Source organism: Cibotium barometz, chromosome 64 (genome assembly GCF_041138505.1).
Source record: "Cibotium barometz isolate CiBa-2024 chromosome 64, ASM4113850v1, whole genome shotgun sequence".
NCBI classification, from domain to species: domain Eukaryota; kingdom Viridiplantae; phylum Streptophyta; class Polypodiopsida; order Cyatheales; family Cibotiaceae; genus Cibotium; species Cibotium barometz.
The window spans coordinates 14,578,169-14,605,582 of record NC_141109.1 but is presented as its reverse complement, the minus strand read 5'-3'; the positions used below and the strand labels follow the sequence as shown (position 1 = coordinate 14,605,582).

At 45.0% G+C, this 27,414-nt stretch overlaps 1 protein-coding gene across 4 annotated transcripts in view; it reads right to left on the bottom strand.

Moving 5' to 3' along the window:
• Positions 1 to 27,001, bottom strand: part of LOC147603357 (SNF2 domain-containing protein / helicase domain-containing protein / HNH endonuclease domain-containing protein) — a 92,792-nt gene extending 65,791 nt beyond the window's left edge. For 3 of the 4 annotated variants that reach the window (XR_015265617.1, XR_015265618.1, XM_086796574.1), the window contains exons 1-11: positions 26,123 to 27,001; positions 25,629 to 25,982; positions 22,886 to 23,018; positions 22,581 to 22,756; positions 22,419 to 22,492; positions 22,267 to 22,302; positions 22,086 to 22,176; positions 21,034 to 21,093; positions 4,334 to 4,574; positions 2,531 to 2,727; positions 2,326 to 2,427 (exon numbers count right to left, since the gene is read on the bottom strand). Coding sequence is in view for 2 of the 4 variants with exons in the window: in XM_086796574.1 (XP_086652700.1) it covers positions 2,326 to 2,427; positions 2,531 to 2,727; positions 4,334 to 4,574; positions 21,034 to 21,093; positions 22,086 to 22,176; positions 22,267 to 22,302; positions 22,419 to 22,492; positions 22,581 to 22,756; positions 22,886 to 23,018; positions 25,629 to 25,982; positions 26,123 to 26,755 (2,097 nt within the window). In the remaining 2 variants the exon portion in view is untranslated. Of the gene's footprint in view, positions 1 to 2,325; positions 2,428 to 2,530; positions 2,728 to 4,333; positions 4,575 to 21,033; positions 21,094 to 22,085; positions 22,177 to 22,266; positions 22,303 to 22,418; positions 22,493 to 22,580; positions 22,757 to 22,885; positions 23,019 to 24,998; positions 25,272 to 25,628; positions 25,983 to 26,122 lie in introns of those variants that run through there. The other variant, XM_086796575.1, reaches the window with a different exon arrangement.
• Between the last annotated feature and the right edge of the window lie 413 nt (positions 27,002 to 27,414).

The following is a 27,414-nucleotide window of genomic DNA, read 5'->3' as shown; positions in this document are numbered from 1 at the left end:
GGGGCTAGTCCAACACCGGCTGGCATATTGATCCCCATACTACTTTATGCAGATGACATCGTCCTCCTCTGAGATTCAGTCAAGGGTCTTCAGAGACAGTTGGATGCCTTACAGGGCTTCTACAGTCTCAACGAGACCTCTCTCTTTGGTAAAACCAAGGCAATGGTGGTCTTCAATACTTCCCGCCCCTTCACATCTAGATTGAGCTTCACATATAGAGGGGATCCTGTGGAGATTGTCTCGTCCTATGTCTACCTTGGTAACACTTTCAGTGGCCCACGCTTCACCATGTTTCCCGCAACACATGCCAGAGTGACACGGGGATGCTTACTTGAGCGGCAGTGCTTCCAGGCACATTTCTAGGAGCCCAGGGCAAAGGGTTGGCCCCCCTTCATCCCACTGCCCCTCACCTTTTCTCTCTCATTCTCTCTGGTCTCATAGGCTCATTGGGTCTTTAGTAGATGCTTAATCTCTCTCTCTCTCTCTCTCTCTCTCTCTCTCTCTCTCTCTCGCTTAATCTCTTTAGTGGACCCTTTACCCCACCCCACCCCACCCCACCTCTCCTCTCTCTGCATAGACGGAGGTTGCAGCGGCAGATTCAGATTATTCTTACGAGACATGCGGGACACCCAGTCAGGGTGCTGACCACAGAGGATATTGAGGAGATCCGCCAGCGTCCGATGCGGCACATATTATGAGATGGAGGCACCTCCATAGTGTAGCAGGGTGCCAGCACACAGGGGTGCGAACAGTAGTAGCGGCGAACAGGGGAAGGGAAGGCGGCAGCGAGCGCACAGGATGGAAGAGAGGGAGAGAGAGAGAAGCGTGGTAAAACCTGCTTGCTGTCCAGAACTGTCTGCAGCTCTGTGTCTCAGTAGCCCAGCCTGCCATGCCAGCCTCCCCAAATCAAGAAAGAGAGAGAGAGAGAGACTGTGGGTGCTGCCCGACCAGCCCTCCAACCTGTTGCAAAGAGGGAAGAAAAACCTGTGTGTGCGCTGTGCGCTGCAGCGCAGCCCACCAGCCTTCCCACAAAAGCAAGAGAAAGAGAAAAGCCTGTGTGCCTCCTGCAACCAGCCAGTGTGAGCAGCCCGACTGTGTGCCCAGAAAAAGAAGCCGTGTAGCTGCAGCCTGATTCTAGCAAGAGAGAAAGAGTCCACGAACTGTTCAGCCCGTCCAAGAAAGAAAAGCACACACGTAACTGCTGCAGCCGACTCTCCTCCAAAAGAGAGAGAGAGAGAGAGAGAGAGAAACAGAGAGTCTACTAAAGACCCAATGGGCCTATGAGACCAAAGTGATACAATAATGTCCATGGCATATCCCATCATGGAATGGAAAATAAAACAAAAACAAAACATAGCTATCTCACTGAGCTGAGGCGGGCCGGGGGGGGGGGGGGGGGGGGGGAGGGGGGGGGGGTGGTGGGTTGTGTTTAGGATGGCAAGTGGGATGGCGGGGTGCACAGGGAGTGAGAGAGAGAGATATAGAGAGACGTGAGCGGGGGGATACAGTGCCCCCTTCTGATGTGACTGTTGCTTCTTGCAAAGATTTGCATTGGAATCAAAGGGTAGGATGATGGCAAGGGTGTGCAGGGCAAGAGAGAGAGAGAGAGAGAGAGAGAGAGAGAGAGAGAGAGAGAAAAGGAAAAGGCGTGGGGGGGAGTGGCAGCTAAGATGGCAGGTGGAACAATGGAAGTATCGTCTACCCTCCCTCACCCCTCCCCCCACCCAACACCCACCCCACTGCACCCACCCCCGCCCCCCCCACAACTCCAGAAGTATGCAAGGTATGTGACATAAAGAGATTGATATTGAGGAGCATACATTCTTTGGTGCCAAATATTCTACTAGTTCAGGGGTCACTTCCATCATCTATTTAGAGGAGTTTCCTCTTCTCTGCTGAGTTTGGAGTATGAGGACCAAAGATGTGTGGAAAAAACACTCATCTTATCTTTTTCTTAGAATGTTGAGCAAGGTTGCCAAGAGGAGGAGGCACAAAGACACCCAACCACAACATGCCTTGAAGGACCCCCACCCCAGAATCAGTTGAATCTAGACGCCCACTAACTTGTCTCACTACATCACATAAACCTCCAACATCCATAGACCTAAGATTAGCACATCCATTACACAAAGGAAATCACAAAGATACTTGAGAAGGATTATGAACATGCTCACAACATAGCCCCTCGAAGGACCCGATTTTCACCCACCAGCTCCAAACTTTTATGTAAACAAGGACCATTCCAATGGGAAGGCGCACACCTCAAGATGACCATCAATAAAAGGACCACTGTTTGAATGATTTTATTGTAATGAGAAGGCTCACCTCATCTTTACAACGAAACATATCCACAGCTTTCTGTCGATCACTTGTGATAGTTGATCCATCAATACGAACGTACTCCAAACCCTTACTATGAACCATTTCCTAGTTTTTTTAAAAAATATTTAAGCACCCAAAAAAAAGAGAAATCTAAACAAAATTGGAAAGAATATACTATGTGATGTATGATGGTAGCAGCCTAAGTTACCTGAATAGAATCCAGCACCTTGATATGATGACCAAAAATTATCATTTTTTGCACTTGCTCATGTGCACTTGAAACACTTTTATCAAGGTCGGATAGTAATGGATGATTCAAAAACCATTCACGGACACCTCTCAGCTTGGCAACCCCAATCTCTTGATATGACAATGTGGAAGGTGCAAGTCTCTCTTTTGATTTCCCTAAATTCAAAAACAAGAGAAGAAAGATAAATTCCACTGGACAAACAATATTTGATATGACAAGCAGTTGGATGGTTGGCCATGAATAATTGAGACCCACATTGATAACATAAGAAATGTGCAATGCCCAGTGAGGGAATCTCTTGGAAACATTGCAACAAGGGTGGGCATTATGTACATCCTAGGTGACTTGCCTTCCTTCCTAGCATCCAATATGAACGTTCCACAACCTCATGCCCTTCAGCGCAAGCCCACCTCAGCCCCTAAGAGAGAAGAGGGGATGGAACTTATGAAAAACCAGCTCATAAGAGCACGTAGGCAACACAAAACTACCATGACTCCTTCGAAACGCCAAAGGTTTTTCTCCTGTTAGAATATGTAAGGAGAGTATATCATCTGCAGAATCTGCATCCATGAGCTTGTTAGAATGTGCTACAAAAGAGCATAACTCAGAGATTACAAATCCTTGTTTCACATATGCAAAGGGGAATGATTTTTCCATTTGGAGCCCTCATGTCCAGCCTGCTTGCTCCAAATGGAAAAATCATTCCCCTTTGCTTCCCAAAAGGCCTTGAGGTTGCCTTTTCTTGCAGCTGTTCTTTCCTTCTTACAAACCCATCTGAGTATCCAAGATTCCTCCCTATTAAGACCTTTAATGTATAACCCTCCAAAAAAAGAGAACTTCCTTATCTTCTTCTTTAACCAGCATGTAATGAAACTTCACATACACTTATTTTCCAGCATTTAAAATTGCCCCCCCTCAAACAATAGTTAAAAATAAATCTCTTGTAGCATGTGCATGAATCTTGGCTGTAACACGAGACAAGGCACCTATGCAAGTGCCATATATGAAGAAAAGGCCTAGAATGTCTCCACCTCTGCATTGGATTTATAGTTGTGCAACATCAACACTTTTATCCTTCCTAATACCTTGATGATGTGTATCTTCTTCACCAAAATTCTTTTGTGCAAATAAATGCTTTGGAATCAAAGGGTGGGGAGAGAGAGAGAGAGAGAGAGAGAGAGAGAGAGAGAGAGAAGAAGAAGAAGAAGAAGAAGCTCTTTTAACGTCGTAGGAACAATCCCAAGAGACCAAATATGATCTATCCGACGGGAGTGAGATTCGAACACAAGACGTGTTGAATAACAACTAGAGAGAGAGAGAGAGAGGAGGTGTGTGTGGGGGGGGGGCAGTTGGCTTTGTTTTTTCAGTGCTTTTAGCTTCTGTGACTGCTTTTTTTAGAAGTTTGCCTCTTCTTTGAGGGCTTCTTTCTTTGTATAGTGAAGTAAAAGAACATAGCCTTTTACCAAAAAAAAAAAATGTGTGTTTGTGTGGGGGGGCAGGGGGTGAGGGGCCAGGATGGCGGGTGGCGCAGTGGACGTATCGTCTACCCTTCCTCTACCGACTTTGGAGATTTTATCCCGCAAGGCACTTCCGCCACTAAGTAATGTATGCATCTCTTCTGTGCACCTACGCTCATTTCCAATTCATGGGCAGATGGAGTTTTGATCTGTATTATTCAACTGTCTTATTTACTCAAGAAGAGTATAATTTCAGTATTCAAGAAAACACAACCATGAATGAAGAAGAACTTTAATGTCTTACCTTGCTCATTGACAGAGTCATTTTCTGCACTATCACAATTGTTCTCGTCATCTTCATCATCACAGTCACAACATCCTTTGAAAGAAAAACCACAAGTGCATGGGTGTGTTTTTCTATTCGCATTATGTTTTTCTGTATAGTTTTTAACTTCCAATACGTCTGATGCCTCCAAAGTCAATCTGATTACTTGCCGACGTTTTGGAGGAAGTTGTGCCAACACATCTTCTTTCAATCTTCTGACCTACAAACATGAGAACCATACTCAACTCATCATAATATAAGAAGACTGTCAGACAAAATAAGCACACAAACTTTTAGAGAAGAAAAAATTATAATGGCCCAAGCTCCTGTCTTTCGTTTTGCCTTAAGAGAATGCAAAAACTTGGCAAACACCTACTCAAAACCTTATCAAAGCCTAAAGATAAGGTTTCCGAGGTGATAACCATACTGAACACAGCGAACTATAGCAATCGCGTTGAGACCTTTGGAGCTGGTAACTGATTCACACAAGCCCTTGCACAAAGACAAACAGGATTTTCTGGTTCGATCTGGGCGCGAGGTGGATCACTAGAAATAGCAGACTCTTTGCTTAATTTGGTGACAGCCATCACTGTTTGTTGATTTGAGCTGGGACCAAGCCTAGTTGAGCTTCTGTGGAGCAGAGCCCCCTTCAACAGAGCTTCAAATTGGAGCTTCCAGACCTGGTTGGAGTACTGTGGAATCCTCCGATAAAGCTATGGACCAAGTGACTGGCTAGTAGAGTCTCCCCCAATGATAAAGCATTGACCCCCTGCTAGACATTGGGAGTGTGCCTAGAACGGAGAGGCGGAAATTCTGAGTTAGGCTGGCTGAAAAGAGAGAGAGAGAGAGAGAGAGAGAGAGAGTAAAGCTAGCAATATTGGATATCAAAAGGCCACAAGGTTCTATGAGACCAAGGTGGTACATCATAAGTGTATCTTTTCTTTACCAAGAACACAATGCTTTCATCAGTCAAGAAAAGTTCATCTGATATCAACCCCTCACAAAGAGCTTAAATCCACAAAATCTATAAGACCAAAGAAAACACATCCAGAATGTCTACGAATGATCCTTCCATTAGTAAAGAAAAGTCCACTCTGATATCAAGCTTCACAAATAGAAGGGTCTATGAGACCAAGAAAACACATCCAGAATGTATTTTTAATTTCCGACGAACAAAGTCATTCCATTAGTAAAGAAAAGTGCAATTGATATCTAGCTTCACAAAAAGTTAAATCTGAAAATAAAGAAAACAAAGGGGAAGCAGACACGGGAAGAGAGGGGGGGGGGGGAGGGGGGGGGGAGGGGGGAGGGAGGGCGCATGGGTGAAATCCCAAATGGTATGGTGGTGATCTCTATCGAAGAAAGGGCCAGACTCCAGATGTGCAAAAAAGCAGCCCACCTCTCTTGTATGGCTTTGGAACTGCCCTGAAGTCAGTCCATATACAGCAGATGGACTTGGCAAGAAGGTTTGCCAATCTCTTAGGAAGCCCACCAAACCTACCATGCCACCAGATGGACTTGGCAAGAAGGTTTGCCAATCTCTTAGGAACCCCACCAAACCTACCATGCCACGATGCTGATTATTATATCCCACCAAGAACTGGTCCATTGCTTTCTGTTGGAGGGGGGGGAAAGGGGGCTGGGATGAAATGCCAGATGATATGGCCTGGCCCTTCCAGATGTGCAAAAAAGTAACCCATCTCTCTTGCATGACCTTGGAGCCACCCTGAAGGTGCTCCTTGTGGTCGCCTTATAGACCTTGCAAGAGTGGATGCCAAGCCCTCGACACGGCCTGCCAAATCTACCATGCCACTATGCTGCTCATCAAATCCCACCAAGGATCAGAGGTCATTGTTAGCAGCCATGGAGGTACTCGCACCTCCACGGATCACAACACACGTCCTCCTCATAGTAAATGGCAAGGGCCGCCTCCATCATCCACAACACACTACCACAAGTGATGAAGTGGTCATTATGTTCATCCACAGTGAAGAGGTGTAGGATCGACCGCAGCTCTTGCTTCACATAGACAGTGGTGCTGGGACTCCCATGGGGCTTTGTCACCATGGCAATCTACCATAGTCACATGGGACGCGAAATGGGAACAGGGAACGGGGACGGAAAAGATTGAGAATGGCCATTCCCTGTGACTATAGAGTGACATGGGACGGGAATGGGAACGGGAAGATGCTGCCATCCCCAACATTCCCAAGTCTAAAAATGCCCATTCCCTGTGACTATGCAATCTACCCATGTGTTCATAGTGGTGAGCCAAGCCCCCATAGCAAGACCATAATGAGCAAACCCTCCAATGTCACATACTGGGGTCCCGATGCAGCTGTGAGTGATGACAATTCTGGTTAGGTGCCTTGCCCCCAAACTCTACTGCAAGATCTATGGGGATATCCTCAAATAGATGCTCATAATGGTTTGCCAAAGGAACTGCTATCTCAGGCTCCATGTCTGAAAGGTTGACGCCTACCACATTGCCCATGCCTGCGGAGAAGGGGGGGGGGGGAAGGGGGGGGGGCTACACCTTCCACTCCAGCTCTGCGGTACGCTTCTATTGTTGCTCCTGCTAAGGGGAGTGGCCGTTGAATGAGGAAGGGCTCAAAGGCGGTTGAAGGCAGTTGCGGCTGGGGCAAGAGATGGTGGGCTGGACATTGTGGACGAGGTGGCAAGCATTGCCAAGCTCTGTTGTTCTGTTGAGTTTCCCACAGCAACGAGGATAGGAGCGCACTAAGTGACCCATCTGACGACAAAAAGGAGGGCCGTGGGATCATGGGAGGTTCTCCAATGAAGCAAACTGTGGGGTGTTTTCCTGCCCTTGCAATAGACTGCCCAGCTGCTGTTCGGGAAGACTCTAAGAGCAGACCAATAGACTACCCTGCCCTATCATCTGAGAGAAGCTCGAGGTACTCCTTAGGTGAGCCAAGGAAGCAAACCATAACTGGGAATCCAATCAGGCCCACCAACAGACCACAGTCCAGAATCGTCCCCTTCCTTGAGCTGCTACTGCCACAGAAGCTCGAGGTACTCCTTAGGTGAGCCAAGGAAGCAAACCATAACTGGGAATCCAATCAGGCCCACCAACAGACCACAGTCCAGAATCTTCCCCTTCCTTGAGCTATTCCTGCCACTAGTTCAACTTTCTTAACCACTTTTGGTTAACATGGTTCTTCACCGACAACGTCCACACATATTGTAATGAATGTCTTTACTTATATTGTAATTTCCATCAGTTGACATTGTAAGAGCCCTTTAAGGTTGTATGGTGGATGTCCTATCAGATATCTTCATTGGGATCCTCATGAGTGAGAGTGGATTGATGCTACACTTTCCGTAATGCTAGGCTCCTACTTGGGCACATTCAAAGGACTCCTACTCTCATGCCGCACTAGGACCCTATAACATCACCTCATTGATTCAAAGGAGATTTTGGCACAAACTTTCACACTCATACAAGAGCCAAATCTCTCACTTCTTTTGGTTATTCTTACATGGTGACCTTCCGAGGGCTATTTTTGGCCTGCTGCCCCTACTCTCACGCCACACTTGGACCCCATACATCAACCCATTGATTCAAAAGAGATTTTGGCATAGACTTTCACACTCATACAAGAGGAGCCACATCTCTCACTTTTTTTGGTTATTCTTACATGGTGGCCTTCCCACTAATCGATGGAGGGCTATTGTTGGCCTGCCCTAGATGCCAAGTAGCTTCTGAGGTAGTGCAACGTGTATTTGGGGGTGTAGAGCTGCTCAGAGGATTTGGGGCTCTATAGCGCAGCTTATATGCAAATTGAGGAGAGAGACCATTTATGTTACTTGGGGCTCTATTGCTTGGCTGGTCCACAAATATTTTTTGAAGGCAGGGATAAGGACACTACTATAATGATATGTAGAGGTGTGGCCCAATGCTGCATGCTACAGATACCCAGTGTAGACCACCTCTGCAGAGGAATGATACTACTTGGGAGCCAATTGCTCATTGCTAGTATTACAACTTGGCAGATTTGGAGGGCCAGATGCAAAAGAGGCTATTGAGGGCACTCAGATATACAACACTCAGTGCAATCACACTCTTATGGCCACATGGGCTCGTATATAGGATCTGTGCATGCAAAGCACATTGTTTTCATGAGGGATCTCTTTCTCAACAACCCCCACAAGACTCTCTTGGCACCTTTGTGCCCCATATTGGTTGAGAACAACCTATATTTTGGGAGTGTTTTTCTCTGACTTCCAACCATGATGTTGTAAGCTTAGTTTATTCATACTTATAGAAGTCGGCTTTTTGCCAAAAAAAAAAACGCTCTTTAGACAACCCCAAGTCTTGTACTACCCCTTTGCCCCCCCACGAACGCCCCGTTGTTGCCCGGTATTCCCCTATGCCTCCGAAGCGGAACACGGCTAGGTATTCCCCTGTGCCTCGGATTAGGAACTCGACTAGAAAGGCCATGTGAAAATGCCTTGTAATCAGTTGTGGCAACCTCCGGTTACTTTCTCGACATTGTAAGCGCTCTTAAGACACTCCCAAGGCTTGTACTTCCCCTTTGCCCCCTGCGTACACCCCGCTGTTGCCCGGTATTCCCCTATGCCTCGGATGAGGAACCCAGCTTGAAAGGCCACTTAAAAATGCCTTGTAAACAGTCATGGGCACCAATTGTGGCAACCTCCGGTCACTTTCTCGACATTGTAAGCGCTCTTAAGACACTCTCAAGGTTGTACTTCCCCTTTGCCCCCTGCTTACACCCCGCTGTTGCCCGGTATTCCCCTATGCCTCGGATGAGGAACCCAGCTAGAAAGGCCACTTAAAAATGCCTTGTAAACAGTCATGGGCACCTCTGCTCACTTTCTGTCGAGCGTACTAGTGAGAAAAGACTTATGAAGTATAAAAGCCAACTTCTCATGCTTATAACTAATTATCCTTATTCATGCAATAGAGTTTAGTGTTCTCTCTACTCTCTCTTGGAACTCTAATCTTGAATATGTGGAAATATTTAGGACTAGGATTTGGGTATGGTTTGCACTAATCAATGTGTATTCTCCCACTTATCCTTCTTCTTCTCTCTTCCCTGAATGATTAGGCATTGAATTGCGATCGGTAGCTTCCCGGCAAACCATTGATTGCACCACACATTGGAGGAAGATCCGCATAGATGTGATAAAGAGTATGGGAGAAGTAGCACTGAGCAGCTCTGTAAACCAATCAAAATGCAGTCCCTAACTGCTCAAGAAAGATGGAAGAGGGAAAAAGAAGGAGAAGCATGAGAAAACAAGCCGATTAGTGCAAAGCATACCCAAAATCTAATCCTAAACACATTCACGCATGCTTGATTAGAGTTGCAAGAGAGAGTAAAGAGAACACTAAACTCTATTGAGAAGTTAGCTTTTATACTTCATAAGCCTTTTCTCACTAGGCGGCTTGAGAGTAAGTGACCCAAGGCGCCCATGACCGATTACAAGGCTTTTACAAGTGTTTGGCCTTTCTGGCAGGTTACTATGTTATGACCTTGAAGTCCAAGACTTGGAAACGTCTTAAGAGTGCTTACAATGTCAAATGACGAGATTTACAATATAAGTAAAGTCACTCATTACAATGTGTACAGACGCTCTTGGTGAAGAACCATGTTAACCAAAAGTGGGCAACATACTTCCCTTCTTCTTGTCGATAGCTTCCTTGTGATTGGTTGGAGAAGTTGGCAGAGGAAAGTGGAGAAGCTATCACACTTGAAGTGGAGACTGTTGTAGTTGTGGAGAATATGCATAATGGGTCTATTGTCCCTCCGAAAGAGATGAGATGGGGGTTTACTATGATGTAAAAAGTTAGTGGAGTAAAAGTATTTAAATATCCATCTAATCTACTCATGGTGTAGGCCTATGAGTCTTGAGATAATTCTCTTTTATTTGTGACCCTTATTGTACTTAGGACTTGATTTCTCTTTCTTTTTCATTTTTCTCATTTGACTTTTATGGTTTTACATCCTCTTTTGAGGAGGAATCTTGAGTAAAGTCCACTAGAATGAAACTCATAATTAGCAGTAACCTACTGGAAAAGATGTGGAGTGAGTTAAATATTATTTAGTAGTGGAACAAGAACATAACCTCTTTGATGCCTACATGGATTGCCAAAGATGAAGACATGGATTGGCTTTTTCATCCTCAAAAGGTATCGTCTGCTCTCTATGAGTAAGAATTATGCGAGGGAGATCCCGTGGAACAAGAACACAACCTCCCTTTGATGCTTCATGGATTGCCAAATATGAAGACATTGATCAGCATTTGCATCGTAAAAAGTTATCGTCTGATCTCTACGACTTGAGGCCTTTTGGATTGCTAGTGCTCTCTCTACTTTGGTTTTCTCACTTTTATGCGACCTCTTTTGGCGTTGTAGCACTTGTGATTGTCCTGGCCGTAGAGATTGAACGAGCTCTTGGTGAGGATCTCTTGATGAAGCAAAAATTGTTTAAAGTAGATTGACAAGGCTTTTCAAGGTGTCGACAGCTCTCGGGGGGGGGGGGGGGGGGGGGGGGGGGGGGGGGGGGGGGGGGGGGGGGGGGGGGGGGGTCACTCATAAATATGTAAGCATAGCACGTGGGTTCAACATAAGGGATTTTAAAAATCCTTCTTTTACACAATTTTTACATATAGAAGGGTATTCACAGATTGAATAGAAAAAGGGTGTGTTTTATTCATAAAAAATTCACAGATAAGGGGTTTTTAAAGTAGGCCTTGAACGCACGTGATACAAAGGGTTAACCCCCCGAGCGATGGCTTTGCATTGACTTTATATTGCAGTCAACCTCCTTTGGTTTGAACGGCCAGAAGATTGCACACATGATGTCACCCTTGATGAGTTAATGCCCTAAAACAAGACGAGTTAATGCGCTAAAACAAGACGATGTTGAATTAAGGATTTGGTTAGCGTGGTGGACCGTATTACCTCATTATCAACCTGTTGAGAGTGTAGGTGGCAATAAAGAAAGCCATCATGTAGTGATGATCATGGTTGGTTGACACCATGGTCGATGATATTGATATTAGTTGATGCAAGGCTAGTCGAGTGCCGAATTCAGTGGGACAGAGACTTTGGGTTCTCCTTCAGTCACGGTGTTTTCCGCAGACTCATAATTCTATACCTAGAGCCAAGTAGATTTCTTTGCTATTCAAGGTGGCATTTTGTTTCAAGTAATCAGATTGGTAGGTCCTCTTTCCGAAGTGTATCCGGTATCTGCAGTACTGGAGTGTCCATGGTTGCATCTTCATCAACTTATCTTCCTCGGACTTTTGCACATTATGAGATACAGAGAGGGTGTTAGAATTTGTGCATCTCAATGTTTTTGGGATTCGGTACTGTTAAGCTTTCCATCAGCACCAAATGGTGGTAGGAAAGTTCTTAGAAAAGATGTCATTTCTCTAAGGGATTTCTAGACAGCAATTAGCCAACGAAGTTTTAAACCAAGCCAGAGCTCTAATGCCATGTAAGAGGATACGATGTGCAGTGTATACAAGAGAACATGCAATGTATACAAGAGAACGTGCACTGTATACAAGAGAACACTCACAAGAAGTAGGGTCTTTCAAAGCACAAAACCTTCTTCTTTTTTGTGAAGATGTATTTTTATTAATAATAAGAAAAGAGTACATTTAAACTGTGGGATAGTCTTCTCAAACAATCAAGAGAAGAACTACCCACAGAAACTGCTCAATCCAAAATCCTCTTAGTGAGTAAGTAGTTCATTGCATCTGACTCTGGTCTGTTTATACTCACCAGACTAGCAATGTTAGCTTTCACTACACAAATAACTTTCTTAGGATCTACACTTTGCATGCCATCATTAACAAAGACCAGAGTGTTCCTCGTAGACCATATCTCCCACAGGCATGTAAATCTTGCAAATCCAAAAAGGCTATTACTCTCCTCTGCTAGACCAATCTTTTTACCCAAAACCCAATGGGACCATGTACATTTGCAGCCCAAAAATGTTCCCCCCCCATTTAGAGAGCTGTGTCCAAAAGGATCTTAATGCCGGGCAATCCCAAAAGGCATGCTTGAAATCCTCGATGGCTGTTTTGCATCTTGGGCATATCCCTGAGGCCATATTTCTGATCATCGGCTTACAGCCTAACGGAAGAGCCCCAACCATGATTCTCCACAAAAAAGTCTGAGCATGTGTTGGCAGTTTGGATCCCCAAATTCTTCTGCATTTGGATTCCCAGCATTTGTCCGACCAAGCTACTATCCATATTGTATTGAAATGTTTAAAATCTTCTCTTCTCTTGCATTAACATCTGATAAAACTTGGCAGTTGATTCCCGACCAAGGGGAAGTCCATTTGTCCACCCCCAATCTTTGATCCACCTATCCGTAAGCTTAGAAGTATTGATAGTTAGCGTCTTGAGCTTACCAATAATTACATGCAGATGATTCTTATCAAATCTTGAGAGACCATACATGACAAATAGCTGATCCTCATCTCTCCACCCAAGAAGAGGACCATCCCAAAAATCCTCAAATCTGTTTATCCCTTTGTTGTTGAGTCTTTTGCTCACTTTGGGCTCAATGAGGGCTAATGGGGGGGGGGGGGGGGGGAAAGGGGACCACCAAACATTATACATGAATAATGAATTTCCCATGATTCTGGGAGATCCCTGCCATTGAATGAGGGGAATGATCCTCTTCCATTTCTTAATCAGAAATTCAGCAAAGGGCATATTTTTAAGGACAAGAGGAGCATGGGAAAAAATCTTATCAATCCAAGAGAGTCCCCTCCATTTGCCTTGCCAACTCACAGTCATATTCAGAGAAAGCTCTTTAAGCATCCTAGTCCAAGGTTGACTCTGCCGTAGAAAGGAGGTCAACATTTTTGGCATTCTCGCCATTCCATGTGTTTCCATGTCTAGGATGCCAATTCCCCCATCCTTCTTGGGTTTACACACCTTCTGCCATGCCAAGAAGAAACATGGTCTCTTCTTGCTCTGCTTATTCTTCCATAGAAAGGCTTTAGCATAGCTTAAAGCTCTCTTCCAGAGGCATGCTGAACAAGGAGTAAAGAAGTGAAGCATGCCAACAACACCATGTTTACTATTACTACCCTTGAATGAAAGGGAAGAAATACGTTGTCCCAAGCTCTAAATTTGGCTATGAATTTGTCCATAAGCATGTCTTTACCTGAAACATCCACTCCCAAGGGGCATCCCAAATGTCTAAAGATCTGGCCTTTGTTCACAACTTGGCATCCCCATCTGGTTACATCAAATGATTCATCCTTGGTTAAACTGATTAACCTTGACTTGTGAATGTTACATTTGGAGCCAGAAGCATCTGCAAAGACTTGTACACCAGGGTCGGGAGAGACTGGATGTCCAACACACGTTTTTTGTTCACAGAGGCTGATGATATTAGGGCACCATCTTCCCCTCTTATTGCAGCCATTGTCAGAGCATGGAGAAGCATGAGATATTTTTTGCGACAAAGGCTTCCTAGGTCTTTGGACGAGGCTGATTGAAAACCTATTATGTGGAACGAGTTCATTACGGATGAGGCTAGTCGGCCACTTGGTGCATCTCGTTATATGCAATGGTCAGGATGGGAGAGATGCGCATACGCAGTTCTTGCTTGGAAGACCTTTACTTCTGGAGGATTGAAGAGTTGCATCCACTCAGCATCTTAGGGGCTCTCGCATTCATATTGATCAGATTGATGCAGCTATTCCACATGAGTGGCTTTCTGGGACCTTTCACGGAGACTATCATCCGAGTTGGCTGGGAGTGTTTTCGAGGATAGGCATACCTCTGCAGGTCATTGCTTTGCCATGCCAGGAGGATACAGATTTCCTCATGTATTCTATCATGCCTGGTGGGAGATTGAGGAGATGTAGTATGGAGGAGATCATACCAAACACTAGGCTTAGTCCAGTGAGGATTGTTGGTCGCTCGGGGAAGCACTAGTTCATTGACCCTTCTCCTCAGATAGTGACTCCTGGCTCTTGGTGTTTGTGGCTATATGGTGGCAGTCCTATCATTTCACTGTTCGGAATGCCACGCTTCTCCTCACTCGACAGATGCATAGGATCCCTACTCTCAGGCCTCATATTGGCATAGACTTTGGCACTCATACAAAAGGAGCCAGATCTCTCATTTCTTTTGGTTATTCTTACATGGTGGTCTCCCCACCTCAGTGGAGATCAGTTTTCGGTGTAGCACCTTCCTGTCCTAGATGTGCGGTAGATTCTGAGTCCGTACAACATTGTCTATGGGGGTGCAGCATTGCACAACAGATTTGGGGTCCTGTAGCCCAACTTATGGGCAAATTGAGTGGCCGAGCCATGCATGTGACTTGGGGGGCAGTTGCTTGGCTCTCCCAGTCTGGTCCGCAACTTTTTTATGAGGGCAGTGGTACAGATTCTGTTTTTTTCATTTGTAGAGGTATTGCCCAGCATGGTTTATTGCAGGATGTTCCTCACTCTGATTATACACCCCCTAGACACAGGATTGACACCAGTTGGGAGATTATTGCCAGTATTACAGCATGGCAGATCTGGAGAGCTAGATGCACGGAGGCTATTGAGGGTGTCCAGATTTTTGGGTCTCAGTGCATTAGTACTATATGGGGTGATATCATCCACACTCTTATGGCTACTTGGGCTTGCATTCAGGGGCCCTCTCGTTCTGCGCAGGCGAAGCGTGTGCTATTTATGCGGGAATGGGACCATGGCATCTTCTTTTCCTCTAGTACCACAGGTCTTACATGGCATCATGATGCCTCAGTGGTTGAAATCACCTTACATATTGGGGTGATTCTATTCTCTTCCGGCTTATAGCTGTGATTGTTGTATGTTTTTCTCATACTTAATAGAAGTCTCTTTTTGAAAAAAAAAATGCCGTGAGATTCCCAATGGGGTCTAAGAGTAGGGACACTCTAATTGTGTCCCAAGATAAGATGTCTGGCATTCCGCACCGTATAACTAAAAAAAGGAATGCTTTTCAAAGGGTTACAAGCATCCTTCCACTCCCACTCACCGGGGTCCCAGTGCAAATGTCTGATAGGGCAGTCACCATACAACCAAAGGCTAATACTCTCTGTGATGACCCTTGGGGGGGGGGGGTGTCAACAAAGACGTGCTTCCCTAACCTGCCAACAACTCTGACTAGACAAATCTGGGGGCCCTCAATAAGGTCCTCCACGTCACATCTCTCCAGCTGCCATCCATTGTGTACAGAAAAAAAGACCGGTACATCATCCTCCCTAGGCAAGGGGAGACCCATGACCTGAAGAGGAACACCTGTCCCAGAAAAAACCCCAAACCAAGAATGATGACGGCCATCCAAGAAAGATCCAGTAATCCACTGGTTGGGAATGGCTGCATCAATCTGTGCAATCCTCCGGCTAGAGCCTCTCAAATGCTACGTGAAATCCAATCTTTGCACCTCGGTGAGGCTCTGAAACCTCTTCCAAGCCAACACTGTGGGGCATAGGGTCTCCCAGCCACCCCAAAGAATATGCATAGCTGCCCCAAGAGGTCTACCATGCACATCTAAGATCAAATCATTCCACAGAATGGGCTACCGGTTAGCTTCCTCCATTGAACGCGGGGGAATGTGTACCAAAAAACTCCTCAAGCAGTCCCAGGCCCGTAGGAGGGACCTAACCAAGGGGGGTGAAGGGGAGCGGTGAACTGCATCCGAAAAAATAAAGCGTGAGCTGAGAGCCCAGCCACCTCCACGAACAAGGACACACTTTGTGATCTGCTGCATGAGAAAGTCCTTTCACGGCTCAGTGCCTAGAAGAAAGCTCCTAACAACAAGCTTACAAAGCAAAGCCTTACATTGCACCTCAGGGTCAATGATATTCAATCCCCCTTCCTGCTTAGGCCTGATAATGGTTTCCCAAGCAACTCTGGCCCTGGTGTGTGCATTTCTATCAAGCCCTGACCAAAGAAAGTTCCGAGTAAGGCGACGAAGTTGGCCAATGCATACCTTATGAAAAATCCAGCATGAAGCGATAAACCAAGCCGTGGCTAGCAAAACTTGGTTAACCACCAAAGCTCTAGAGGCCAAGTCGAGCTTCCTCCTACTCCAATGATGAAGTTTGCTTTTAATGCTTAAGAGCACTGGAGCAAACTGTTGTGCAGGGGAGATGTCAACGCCCACCTGACAACCAAGGTATCTGGCAGAGCATCCTCTCTCAATCCAAGTAAAACCAACATCTGTACCCCAATCTCCAAGAGGAGAATCACTCATCCAAAAACCAACTGACTTATGCCAATTGATAGTAGCTCCTACTGCCAAACAAAAGGCCTCCAAGGCTATCCCAGAAAGCACATAAACAAGCATGTGAAGCCTCAAGCAACAACGCCGTATCATCTGCTAACTCAGAGTCCAAAAACTCTTCCTCCATGCATAAAGGCAGCCTGAGACCCACAACACCAGGGGCAGCCCGAAGAAACCTGCTCATAGCCTCAACTACAATGAGGTACACTAAAGGGGCAAGGGGACAGCCCTGCCTCACTGAACGGGAAATCTAAAAACGCTCGCTGCACCCCCCACAAGCTAAAACAGTGCTAGGAGCCTCCTTGTATAGGCAGGACACCCCTCTGATCCAGTTTTGGAAAAACCCCATGTGTGCCATAGTGCCCTCCAAAAAATCCCAATCCACTCTGTCATAAGCTTTTTCAAAATCAAGCAAAAGAATGGCAAGAGGCTGTTGACTAGATTTTGCCCACTCGACAGCTTCCCAAAAAGAAAAGATGTTATCAAATATACTCCTTCCTTGGAGGAACCCATTCTATATATCATGGATAGTCCTTTGGAGAATCGGCTGCAACCTTATACTCTAGGCTTTAGCTAAGATTTTATATGCAGATCCAAGGAGGGTGATGGGCCTCCATTGCTTGATGTCAGTCTTGTCCCCACTCTTGGGGATAAGGTGAATCAGCCCCTCCGTGAGGTATGGCGGCATCATACCCGACAAGAACATTTCCTAAAGGGCAACAGTGATAGCATCTCCAATATGATCCCAAAAAAGAATAAAGAAGGCGAGAGAAAGACCATCATCCCATGGGCATGAACCACTGGAAAGAGCATGCAGTGCGTGAAGGAATTCATCCTTCGAGAAAAAATCTAAAGCAATACCCCTCACATTATCAAGCTCAATATGAACCTCACCCTATGAATCCTGCAAGTACCTCACAGAATCCCTGCTATGGGAAGGCCTGTGTGCTGAGAAAAACTCTTTGTTGCATCTGCCACCCATCTGAGTCCAAAAAGCCTCATTCGCATGAAACGCGAACTCAACCCTCCTGTCCATGGCCAATTGCAGCTCTGCTCTAACTGTGGTCAAGAGGTCTGTAATCCAAGACGCATGTGGATGCTTTTCATGTTCCCTCTGAAGAGCAGCAATCCTACGCCTAATAGCTCTCTCCTTGTCTAGAGCCTCCTTCTTCTTGGACAAGGCAGTGCTATGATAATAATGGCTGGTCCTCTCAAGAGCCAGTGCAATATTATGACAAGGATCAGGACCGTCACAAGATCTCCATATCTCTCTGATCTCAAGGGAGATGTCAGCATCTAGATAAAGAGAGTCAGGGATACGGAAACGGGGAGAGGCCGTGCGAGCCCCAGGCTCCCTGAGACACAAAACGACGGGGCAATGATCGGATTTGGTGGTGTCAGGCATAATAGCAATGGTGCCTCCTCTGTCCAAGGACCAATCATCCACATAAAACCTGTCCAGACGTGCAAAGATGCTATCATCCCCGCTCCTGCGGTTATGCCAAGAGAAAGATAAGGAGTTTGGCCTTCTCTGGAAGTCATCCTCAATCCAGCAATCCCTGCCAAAAAAGGAAAGCATGAACCTCTCCCATGAGGTTCGCTCCAAAGGGTGTAAACCCCCTTCGCGTCCACCCTTCTTGTCAGAAGGTTGCTCAACCATATTAAAATCTCCTCCCACTATCCAATGATCAACCTCGGGAATGACATTTGTAATGGTGTCCCAGAAGATAGGTGCATAGATATTCAAGATTCCCAATTTCTGACCCTCATGCATGATCAAGATCCACTGCGCTCTAGCAGGGATGATAAATAACATTGTGCCCAGTAACATGAGGCATAACAGATGCTGCCACTGAAATGCATAACAGATGCTGCCACTGAAATGCAAACACCCCCTCTAGTCCCAACTGCCGAGGACCAGAAGGTGTGGCCAAAAAGCATCTTACCAGTTTTGCCACACTTAGATCTATCCAATTTGTGTTCCTGCAACAAAAGTACATCCACAGACCCTCCTGTAACAGCAGGGTGAAGCTGGTCCTTCAGAAGGCGCTTCCTACCACGGGTGGGAAGCCCTCCAAGGCCCTGAACATTCCATGAGACGATGACTCTCATGGAAGAGAAGAAGGTTTGAACCCCGATCTAAGAAGACGATGGGCAGCCTGAGGACGCCTCTCATAATGCTGGAGAACGGGATAATCCACGGGGCAAAGTCCACTGACATGCAATGGCATCATGCTGAAAATCCTGCAATACATGATCCCCCACTGCGTTGAACATCCTGCATATTGCCCCCTCCAAGTAGAGAGGACTCAACAAAATCATCCTAATCTGAGATATCATCTCTCTGCAAAGATGCATCAGCTGACACATCCCTCTGACCAGAAACATCATCTATTTGTACATGATCCAAGGAGGCCTTCCCATCAATCGCACCAGGGGGGGGGGCATGAGAGACAGCTCACCACACCTGGCGGACTGAAGGACGAGAAGGAACCAAGGGAGGGAGGTGGCGCCTGAGAAGCACGCTTGTGAGGCCTCCTGCTGCGACCCCGAGCCCGAGGGCAATCTCGGGCTAAGTGACCCTGTTGGTGACAAACCCGGCACTGATCGGGTTTACCTGCAATCTCCATACGTTGCTTCAAAGGGCCACAAGGGCCCGGAAGCAAAACATAGTCCTCAAAGAGCTCAATGTCACGGGCAAGAACCATGACCCTGGGGACAGCATCCGCCGAGGCAGTGACCACCTGGGCAGAAGATGTCGGTAAGGCGTGGAGGGGGGGCACTTGAAGAACCAGCCCAAAGGCGGACCCGATGGCCTCTAACATGGGCCAATATGCATGAGGAAGACCTGGGATCTGAGAGTAATCGGGCAACGGTTCCGGTCTTCCTCAACAGGCTCAAAATAGCTGAAGTAGGGAAGAAAGAATATCTTCCTCGGGCCCAATGGCAAAGGGCTGCCCTTCAAAACCTCTGAGGCTGCGTCCTCAGAATCAAAATCCACTTGTGCTTGGAAGAAACCTCTTCCAAGCAAACTAACATCTCGAAAGTGTGAGGTGAGGTCGGAGGGCAGAGCCGCCAGGACCCAATCCCGAGCCTGGAGACGGGAAGGGTGAAAGATCCAAAGATTCTGGCAATGAGGGTCGTTTTGGAGTCTTTCTCGATTTCGGCGTAGAGGACCGCGAGCTCGGCTTCAGAAAAAACAATGGTTCGCCCAGCCGAGGGAGATTGATTAGCCGTGATGCTAATCGACGAAAAAGGCCGACTTGAACCCGGATGAGGAGCAATCCGAACCAAGGGCTTTTACCAACGTTTTGGATTCTCAGCCGTGCACATTGAGCTACACTTAATCAATTAATCCCTTCACTTTGACTGCAATATCTCACATGACTTGCCAGTTCCATGAAAGGAATCTGCCTTTCCATCTCTGTGAAATCACACCCCATGTTCTATGCGGAATAAACCCTTCAAAACATGAAAAGAAAAAGTCATGTCTAAGAAGCATGGCTCATGAAAAAGTGATTCCAAGTTTTGCACTACTATACACAAGCCAATATAAAGGAAAGGCCCACAATGAGAACAATAAAGGCTGTTAACAGAAGCCAACGTAAAGGAAAGGCCCACAATGAACAACCAAGGCTGTTATGACAGAAGGTACTGAAGTGGGATTCCCACAGCTAAAATTTAAGCACATGCAATTACAAGTGTTGTCCTAGTGCACAAAGTCAGCCCTCATTGGCTGGCCACACAATGAGTTACCTCGTAAACACACTGACTCCAAAATTGCACTAAATTTGACTGATGAAGTTTATTGATTTGGTATGTGAATAACGTCTACAAGACAACACTATTTTACACTAGGGTCTCATACACGCGCAGCCACACAGGCTATAGTCTACATGATCACTGCAAGCTTGTCATATGTTTATCACTATCAAAACCCTAACACCCACAGCCAGACAGGCTATAGTCTACATGATCGCTGCAATCTTATCATATGTTTATTTATCACTACCAAAACCCTAACATTACTCCTGGGTTTAATGTTGTAAATCTGCATCTGCATCCTTACACTCTGGGCATTCATTGTCTCAAGGCTATTGTTTAGACTTTAAGTGAAGTATATATACCAGAGAAAAGTAATCAGTATAAAAACTAACAAATTACCCCTATGAAAAATGCAGCAAGCAAAGAGAATTATAGTGAGAATAGCACAATTTAAAGGTGATATATGCACAATATAAAGAGGAAGATTTCTAGGCCCAAACTGAGGCATTCTATAAGGACTTCAAAAGAATTTTGCAAAGCTGAGAGGGAACATAAAATTTGTCTTGAAGTCATAATGTTTTAAAGTGTATGCAGTAAGGTTTAATAGCAAAAACAAAGAAAGGACAAGTAGAAAGAACCATTATTGTCTCCTTTAGCAGTATGTTCAGTTCATGTAGACGTCGTCCTTTGGAGAAATCCTACATGACAGCAGCACCAGAAAAACAAAGAAAGGACATAAGTGCATTATAATTATAAGTCATGCATGTAGTGACCAATTCTCTACTTTGCACTTTAAAAACAAAACAGACCCATCAGAAGGATATGCATATGGCTTCGATGTCTCGATTTGTGTTCCATCTCTTATACTTCAAAGCCCATTCAGAATCACTTATGCCAACTTATTTATGACCAGAATTCAAACGTATGTATCTGGGTGGTGTTTCATATGGCTAAGAGGAAGGACAGAAACCTAGCCACTCTCCACAAAAGATCATTGAGCTCCTTCTGGACATGACTTCACCACCTCCAATATTCTCAAGACCCTATGATGGATGATAATTTGAAAAATGCATCCACTCAGAGATGTGGAGGGATATGTTATTCTTTTGTGTGGCAAGGGCGAGGGAGTTGAACATTTCTCATGGATCATGTTGATAGCTCTGCACAAGTTGTGGGCTCCCTCTCAACACGGCTGTTTCAACCTCAAGTTTAAAAATTTACCATGGGTAAGAGACAATAGCTGTGTACAGATAACCCAGATGAGCATTTGCCCATGGTGGGATCCCTATATAGTTCAAGATCTAACTCGAAGGTTACATTACACTACCAATAACCTTTTGAACAAGTTGTTTTGGGCATGAAATACTTAAATTTCATCAGCTGCAGTTTATTGTCCGAATTCTTGGTGTAAAAAGCAATTAGTTGCAATAGTTATTTTGGCTAGTCTATAGAATGTCGCAATCGGTTTATTGCATTTCTTTGTTAATGCTATTATGCATGATGCATATTTTGATGGCCTCTCATGGACAATTGTTTCCATAAAACAAACTCTCTCTCTCTCTCTCTCTCTCTCTCTCTCTCTCTCTCTCTCTCTCTCTCTCTCTCTTGTCAATGTAAAAAGAAGTCATGGAGAGGCTTCTAGAACAAAACAAAGGTAAACCATATATCGTCCTTACAAAAGAGCATGTACCTTAGTCCAAGAACCTTGACCTCCTTCTGATGGTTGTGTGGAACAGTAATTTTGAGCAAAATCATACTTGCTTCTTCCAAGTAAACAAGGACTGCAAAAAAACTACGTCTTGTTGAGAGTCTTCATCAAGGGTTTAAAGGACTTGAAAGCTCACTTTTGAAGATGAGATAAAGTTAACCACCTTAGCATATTGACTTGGTGAAAAATATCGAAAGGCCTGCAAGGATTGAAAAACACACATCTAACATGAGCATTCTTTCACCATTCTCGTGTCAAAATCTTCATGACTTACCAGCAATGATGCTTATGAAATACATGAGGAAAAATGCTGACCTTGACAAAGAGGGTGTGCCTGACAACAAGACAATCCGCTTGACATTTTGAGCAATATCAAGAATCGTGGTGGTCTGCATCTCAAAGAAGTTAAATTAGTAAAGCAGAGAGTTTTAATAAAGCATGTCAACTAATGGAGAGAAAAAAACTAGTAATAAGTACCTCCTCACATTCAACTTTGCTTCTTGTACATCGCAAATTGTGGGATTCATCCACTATCAGCATTGCCCACTTGCGTGATATCATGTTTTTCCTCAACCGTCGTAGCATTGTGTAGGATATGACTACAACTTTGGGGGTTTTCACATTATCTGGGATATTGTTTTTACGCCCAAACACTGCAACATTGATTCAAGAAATCAAGAAACAGCATGCTAATACACAGTACTAATTGTAGATTGTGCTTATTAAACCCATTACCAAGATGTACAGCAAGAAGGGACATGATAAAAAGCCAAATTTATTACCCAGATGGATATCAACAGGCAACAAAAAAGGAAGCCACCGCTCCAGCTCCTCAGCCCACATCAACCGCAGGCTAGCTGGGCAAGTGATTAATATGGACCCCTCTTTGGCATAGCAAGCTGCCAATGATATCGCCTACAAAAATCATACAAAGTGCGGTTATTGGGCTACTACTAGATGAATTTTCTTGCCTATCCCAAGACTATCTGTAAGGTGTGGTCAATTCAACTGTTTATCAGAGCACTCAGGTTGAATGTATTGCTTCCTACGTAGATGGACAGGTGGAAATGTCAACTAAATGGATGACCTGTTGTGTCAATAACAAAAAACATTTACTCTATGGGGTTTGTTGACAAAAATCTGTCCATAAATTCTTGACAAGTAAATACATTGTGTTTACCTATGTGTGGGTCTGACAGATATGCACATTGTGCATGGTCATCATCTTATACCAACTAGCTAACAAGATTTTTGCACAGCCGAATCTCTCACACCATATATAAATTTACAATCTCTCACTTATACACGCTAAAGCCAGGATAATAGATCGCAAGGAACTTATGCACAAGATGTTGCAGACGATAATAAGAGGATTCTCTTCTTTTGGACCACAAGCATGATGGGTGCTTTTTTGCCGAGGATTGGCCACTTTGGGCCACAACCATGGGGCAACAAACCCCTCCTTAAACACCGGAGTCTCCATGCGCTCACCGGGCAATCACTTTGCTCCCCCCCCCAAGGGATGATCACAGAGAGTGTTAGCCTTTGGTTGTATGGTGGCTGCCCTATCAGACATTTGCATTGGGACCCCGGTAAGTGGGAGTGGAAGGATGCTTGTAACCCTTCGAAAAGCATGCCTTTTTTCAGTTATACGGTGCGGAATGCCAGACATCTTATCTTGGGACACAATCAGTGTCCCTACTCTTAGACCCCATTGGGAATCTTACAGCATTTCGACTGACATTCCGAGGTTATTTTGGCGGAGATTGTGGCATTCTTATCGGAAGCCACAGATTTCCTCCTTTATCTAGGTTTCTCTTCATGGTGGTCTGGCCACCAATCAGTGGAGGTCTGTTACTAGTGCATGCTTGCCCAGCATGCCCTAGATGTGCAGGAGTTTCGAAGTCAGTTTACCATTGTTTATGGGAATGCAGGGAAGCACAGAGGGTTTGGTCTGCGATTGCACACCTCTTTGGTAGGATTAAGAGGGATACTATCATTTCTTTTGGTTCTATCATTTGGTTGACACAGTCTGGGCCTCAGCTGAGGTTCGAGGGGACTGATAGGAGCTTGGCCATTATGGTTAGGCAAGGAGTTGCTCGGCAGTGTTGTCTTCAGGATTTGCCACTTTCACACTTTGTCCCTCCGGCACAGAGGTTAGACAACTCTTGGGAGATTATTGCTAGCATCTCAGCCTGGAATATCTAGAAGGCTAGATGCACTGAGGCTATTGAGGGTACTCCCGTTCTTGTTTTTCAGTGTCTTTGGTAGGATTAAGAGGGATACTATTATTTCTTTTGGTTCTATCATTTGGTTGACACAGTCTAGGCCTTAGCTGAGGTTCGAGGGGACTGATAGGAGCTTGGCAGTTATGGTTAGGCAAGGAGTTGCTCGGCAGTGTTGTCTTCAGGATTTGCCACTTTCACACTTTGTCCCTCCGGCACAGAGGTTAGACAGCTCTTGGGAGATTATTGCTAGCATCTCAGCCTGGAATATCTAGAAGGCTAGATGCACTGAGGCCATTGAGGGTACTTCCGTTCTTGTTTTTCAGTGTCTTTGTAGGATTTGGAGTGATATTATTCACACCATTATGGCTACCTAGGCCAGAATCCAGGGATCTTTGAGGGCTGCGGAGAGGAAGCGCGGCCAGTTTATGAGAGAGTGGGACATTGGTATCTTTTTCACATCCTCTCATTCAGAACCCTATTGGCAACACAGGGCTCCTGATTGGTTGAGATCTCCACCTTGCTTGGTGTGAAATCTCCATTTTGTAAATTTTTTCATACTTAATAGAAGTCTCCTTTTCAGAAAAAAAAAAGACCCCTGCAAGAGTTCCACAATGCATGGCTCTGCTCCCGCGTCAAACCAACTGTCCATGTACAAGAAATCACCAACCTGGCTAACTGGTGGAGCTCTCAAAACCATCTTTCTCCACCGTGAATCTTATATCACATCCCCTTCTGATCTTAAGATCTTGCACAAGCACCAAACTTTGAGCTCCTTAAACATGGGGCTTCTCAACTCCACAACTAGAGCAAAATGAGAAAGAAAACCATGGTCTCTCATTTCAAACCAATAAAGAAGGAGAACCCACTGCAACTCGATCAAAATTTTCAATGGGCTTTTGCAATATTTCACAGTCGACACCAAAGAAGTTAATTTCTTTTTCTGCCATATTGACAACAACAGGCTGTAAGAAACTAGCAGCCCTACACATACACGCAAATCTGTGCAAGTTTTACATGCATGCATATGTGGGGGTGTGCACATATTATACCAAACCTATATTTTTTAGTTTTACATGCATGCATATGTGGGGGTGTGCACATATTATACCAAACCTTTATTTTTTAGTTTTTATTATTTTTTAAACAGTTTTTTTTTTACAGTTTCAACTGTAAAAATAATTGATGACTGGGAGCTGTGTGTGCCATGCAGGCATCTAGTAGCAATGCAAGTTTCTGAATGTACTTCTTTAAGAAAGATGAGTTCACAAATGAAAAAAATTTGCTTCAAAGTACAAACCTGAATTGTCTTTCCAACACCCATCTCATCAGCTATAAGACATCGTCCACCCCTTCTCAGACCATATTTTACACCTTCCAGCTGAAAAGGCAATAACGTTGCCTTCAACTTGCAGGGTATTTGTTGCATCAGCTCATCAACAGCAGTGTCTGAAATATGGTTTGGCATGAAAGGAACCCACTGTTGATGAGAGTAATTGACTTGTAGCATTTTTTGAACTGTAGACAGGGTACTATGTGGCAATTGGTCCAAAATGACACCAGGTGTGTTTCTCAGAATGTGAAGCACAGTCTTGTAGTCCTTTACATGGTACACAGTAGTGCTCTGTGAACTCTCTCCACACAAGGGCTTTACCTGGACATAAACACTACATGCAGTAAGAATTATGCACAAGGGTAAAACTTTGGCATGAACAACTATATTAATGGTGAGCAATTGCATAAATAAAATCAACAGATAAATTCAGCATAATTTATGAGATTTTTTGCACTTACAGAGGCGAAAATCCGACTGAAAATATCCGTCGCAGTAGCACTGGGGTCTGGGATTTGAACTGTGAATTGGTCCAGGGCCAGAAGCTCCAGAGAGACCTCTATATGTTTCAAGGGGGTGGGCTGTGCAGCAAATATGCCACTGTTGATGACTGGACCTAAACCCAACTTTGGGCCAGTTTCACATTTGCTGGTCAAGATCCAAGAGTCCTGGCTTGTCCGAGGCTTCTTGCTTGATGGGTACCTCCTCTCTGCTTCCAGCATGTAATTCCTGTGAGAAATGGCGGCAGGACCAGAAAGGAAATTACGCTTTTCTGGGTTCTGTATCAGATGATGTCCCACATGATTAAGGTTTTCTGTGTTCTGTATCGGATGATGCCCCACATAATTAGGATTTATTGCGTTCTGTATCGGATGATATCCCATGTAATTAGGGTTTTCCGTGTTCTGTATCAGATGATGCCCAGTTGTGGGCACATAATTAGTGTGAGAAAGGTGATAATTAGGGCTAGGTTTTACTGGGCTCTGTATGTGATTATGCCCAATTGTGGGCTTAGCATCTGCTTTGGTTTTTAGCCGAGTGAGAGCGGCAACTCTGTTTTCTTCCATTCGCTTGCGCTGCTCTTCAGAAATCATTTTTCTGTGCAGCACCAAAAAGAATTTGGCTTGATTTCTGATGATACCTACCTTGCTGCACAATTTGCATCAAAGCTGTTGTGAATTTGCGTAGCGATATACAGTGAAGTCGAGCATAAATATGACCGTTGGAAAAGCACAGAGAATTAGGCAAGGCTCCATGGAGCGCCCGGAAGAAATTAGACACCAGATAAATATGACCGTTGCCAAGACTCTATGGCATTTCCTCTCTTCAATACTTGCCCACCAAAAGGCTGCTATACCCTCTCTTTCAATCAAAAGACTCCATTAAAGCAATAGTTATAGTGGCCACCGGGATGAGGGCCCGCGAACCCATCGTACATGCTTATAATCAACCCATCAAAAGGGTTGGGAGTAGAGGGGTCGCCTCCACCTCACGGAGGCTGGGTGTGTGTGTGTTTCTAAAATTTCTTGTACCCTCGAAAAAAAAAATAGTTATAGTGCCCACACCCTTTCAAACTACATTGGAAATTAGAAGTTGTTGCCAATGGCAGCAAGTGCCATCTCGGCCACAACTTATCGCTCTTGTTACGCCCCTACACACACACACGGAAATTAGAAGTGAATGTGATAAAGCCCGCTTCACAACGTGGGGATCCTTTGACCTTCAAAAGTCAGGACCAAGTAGAGCAAGCCTC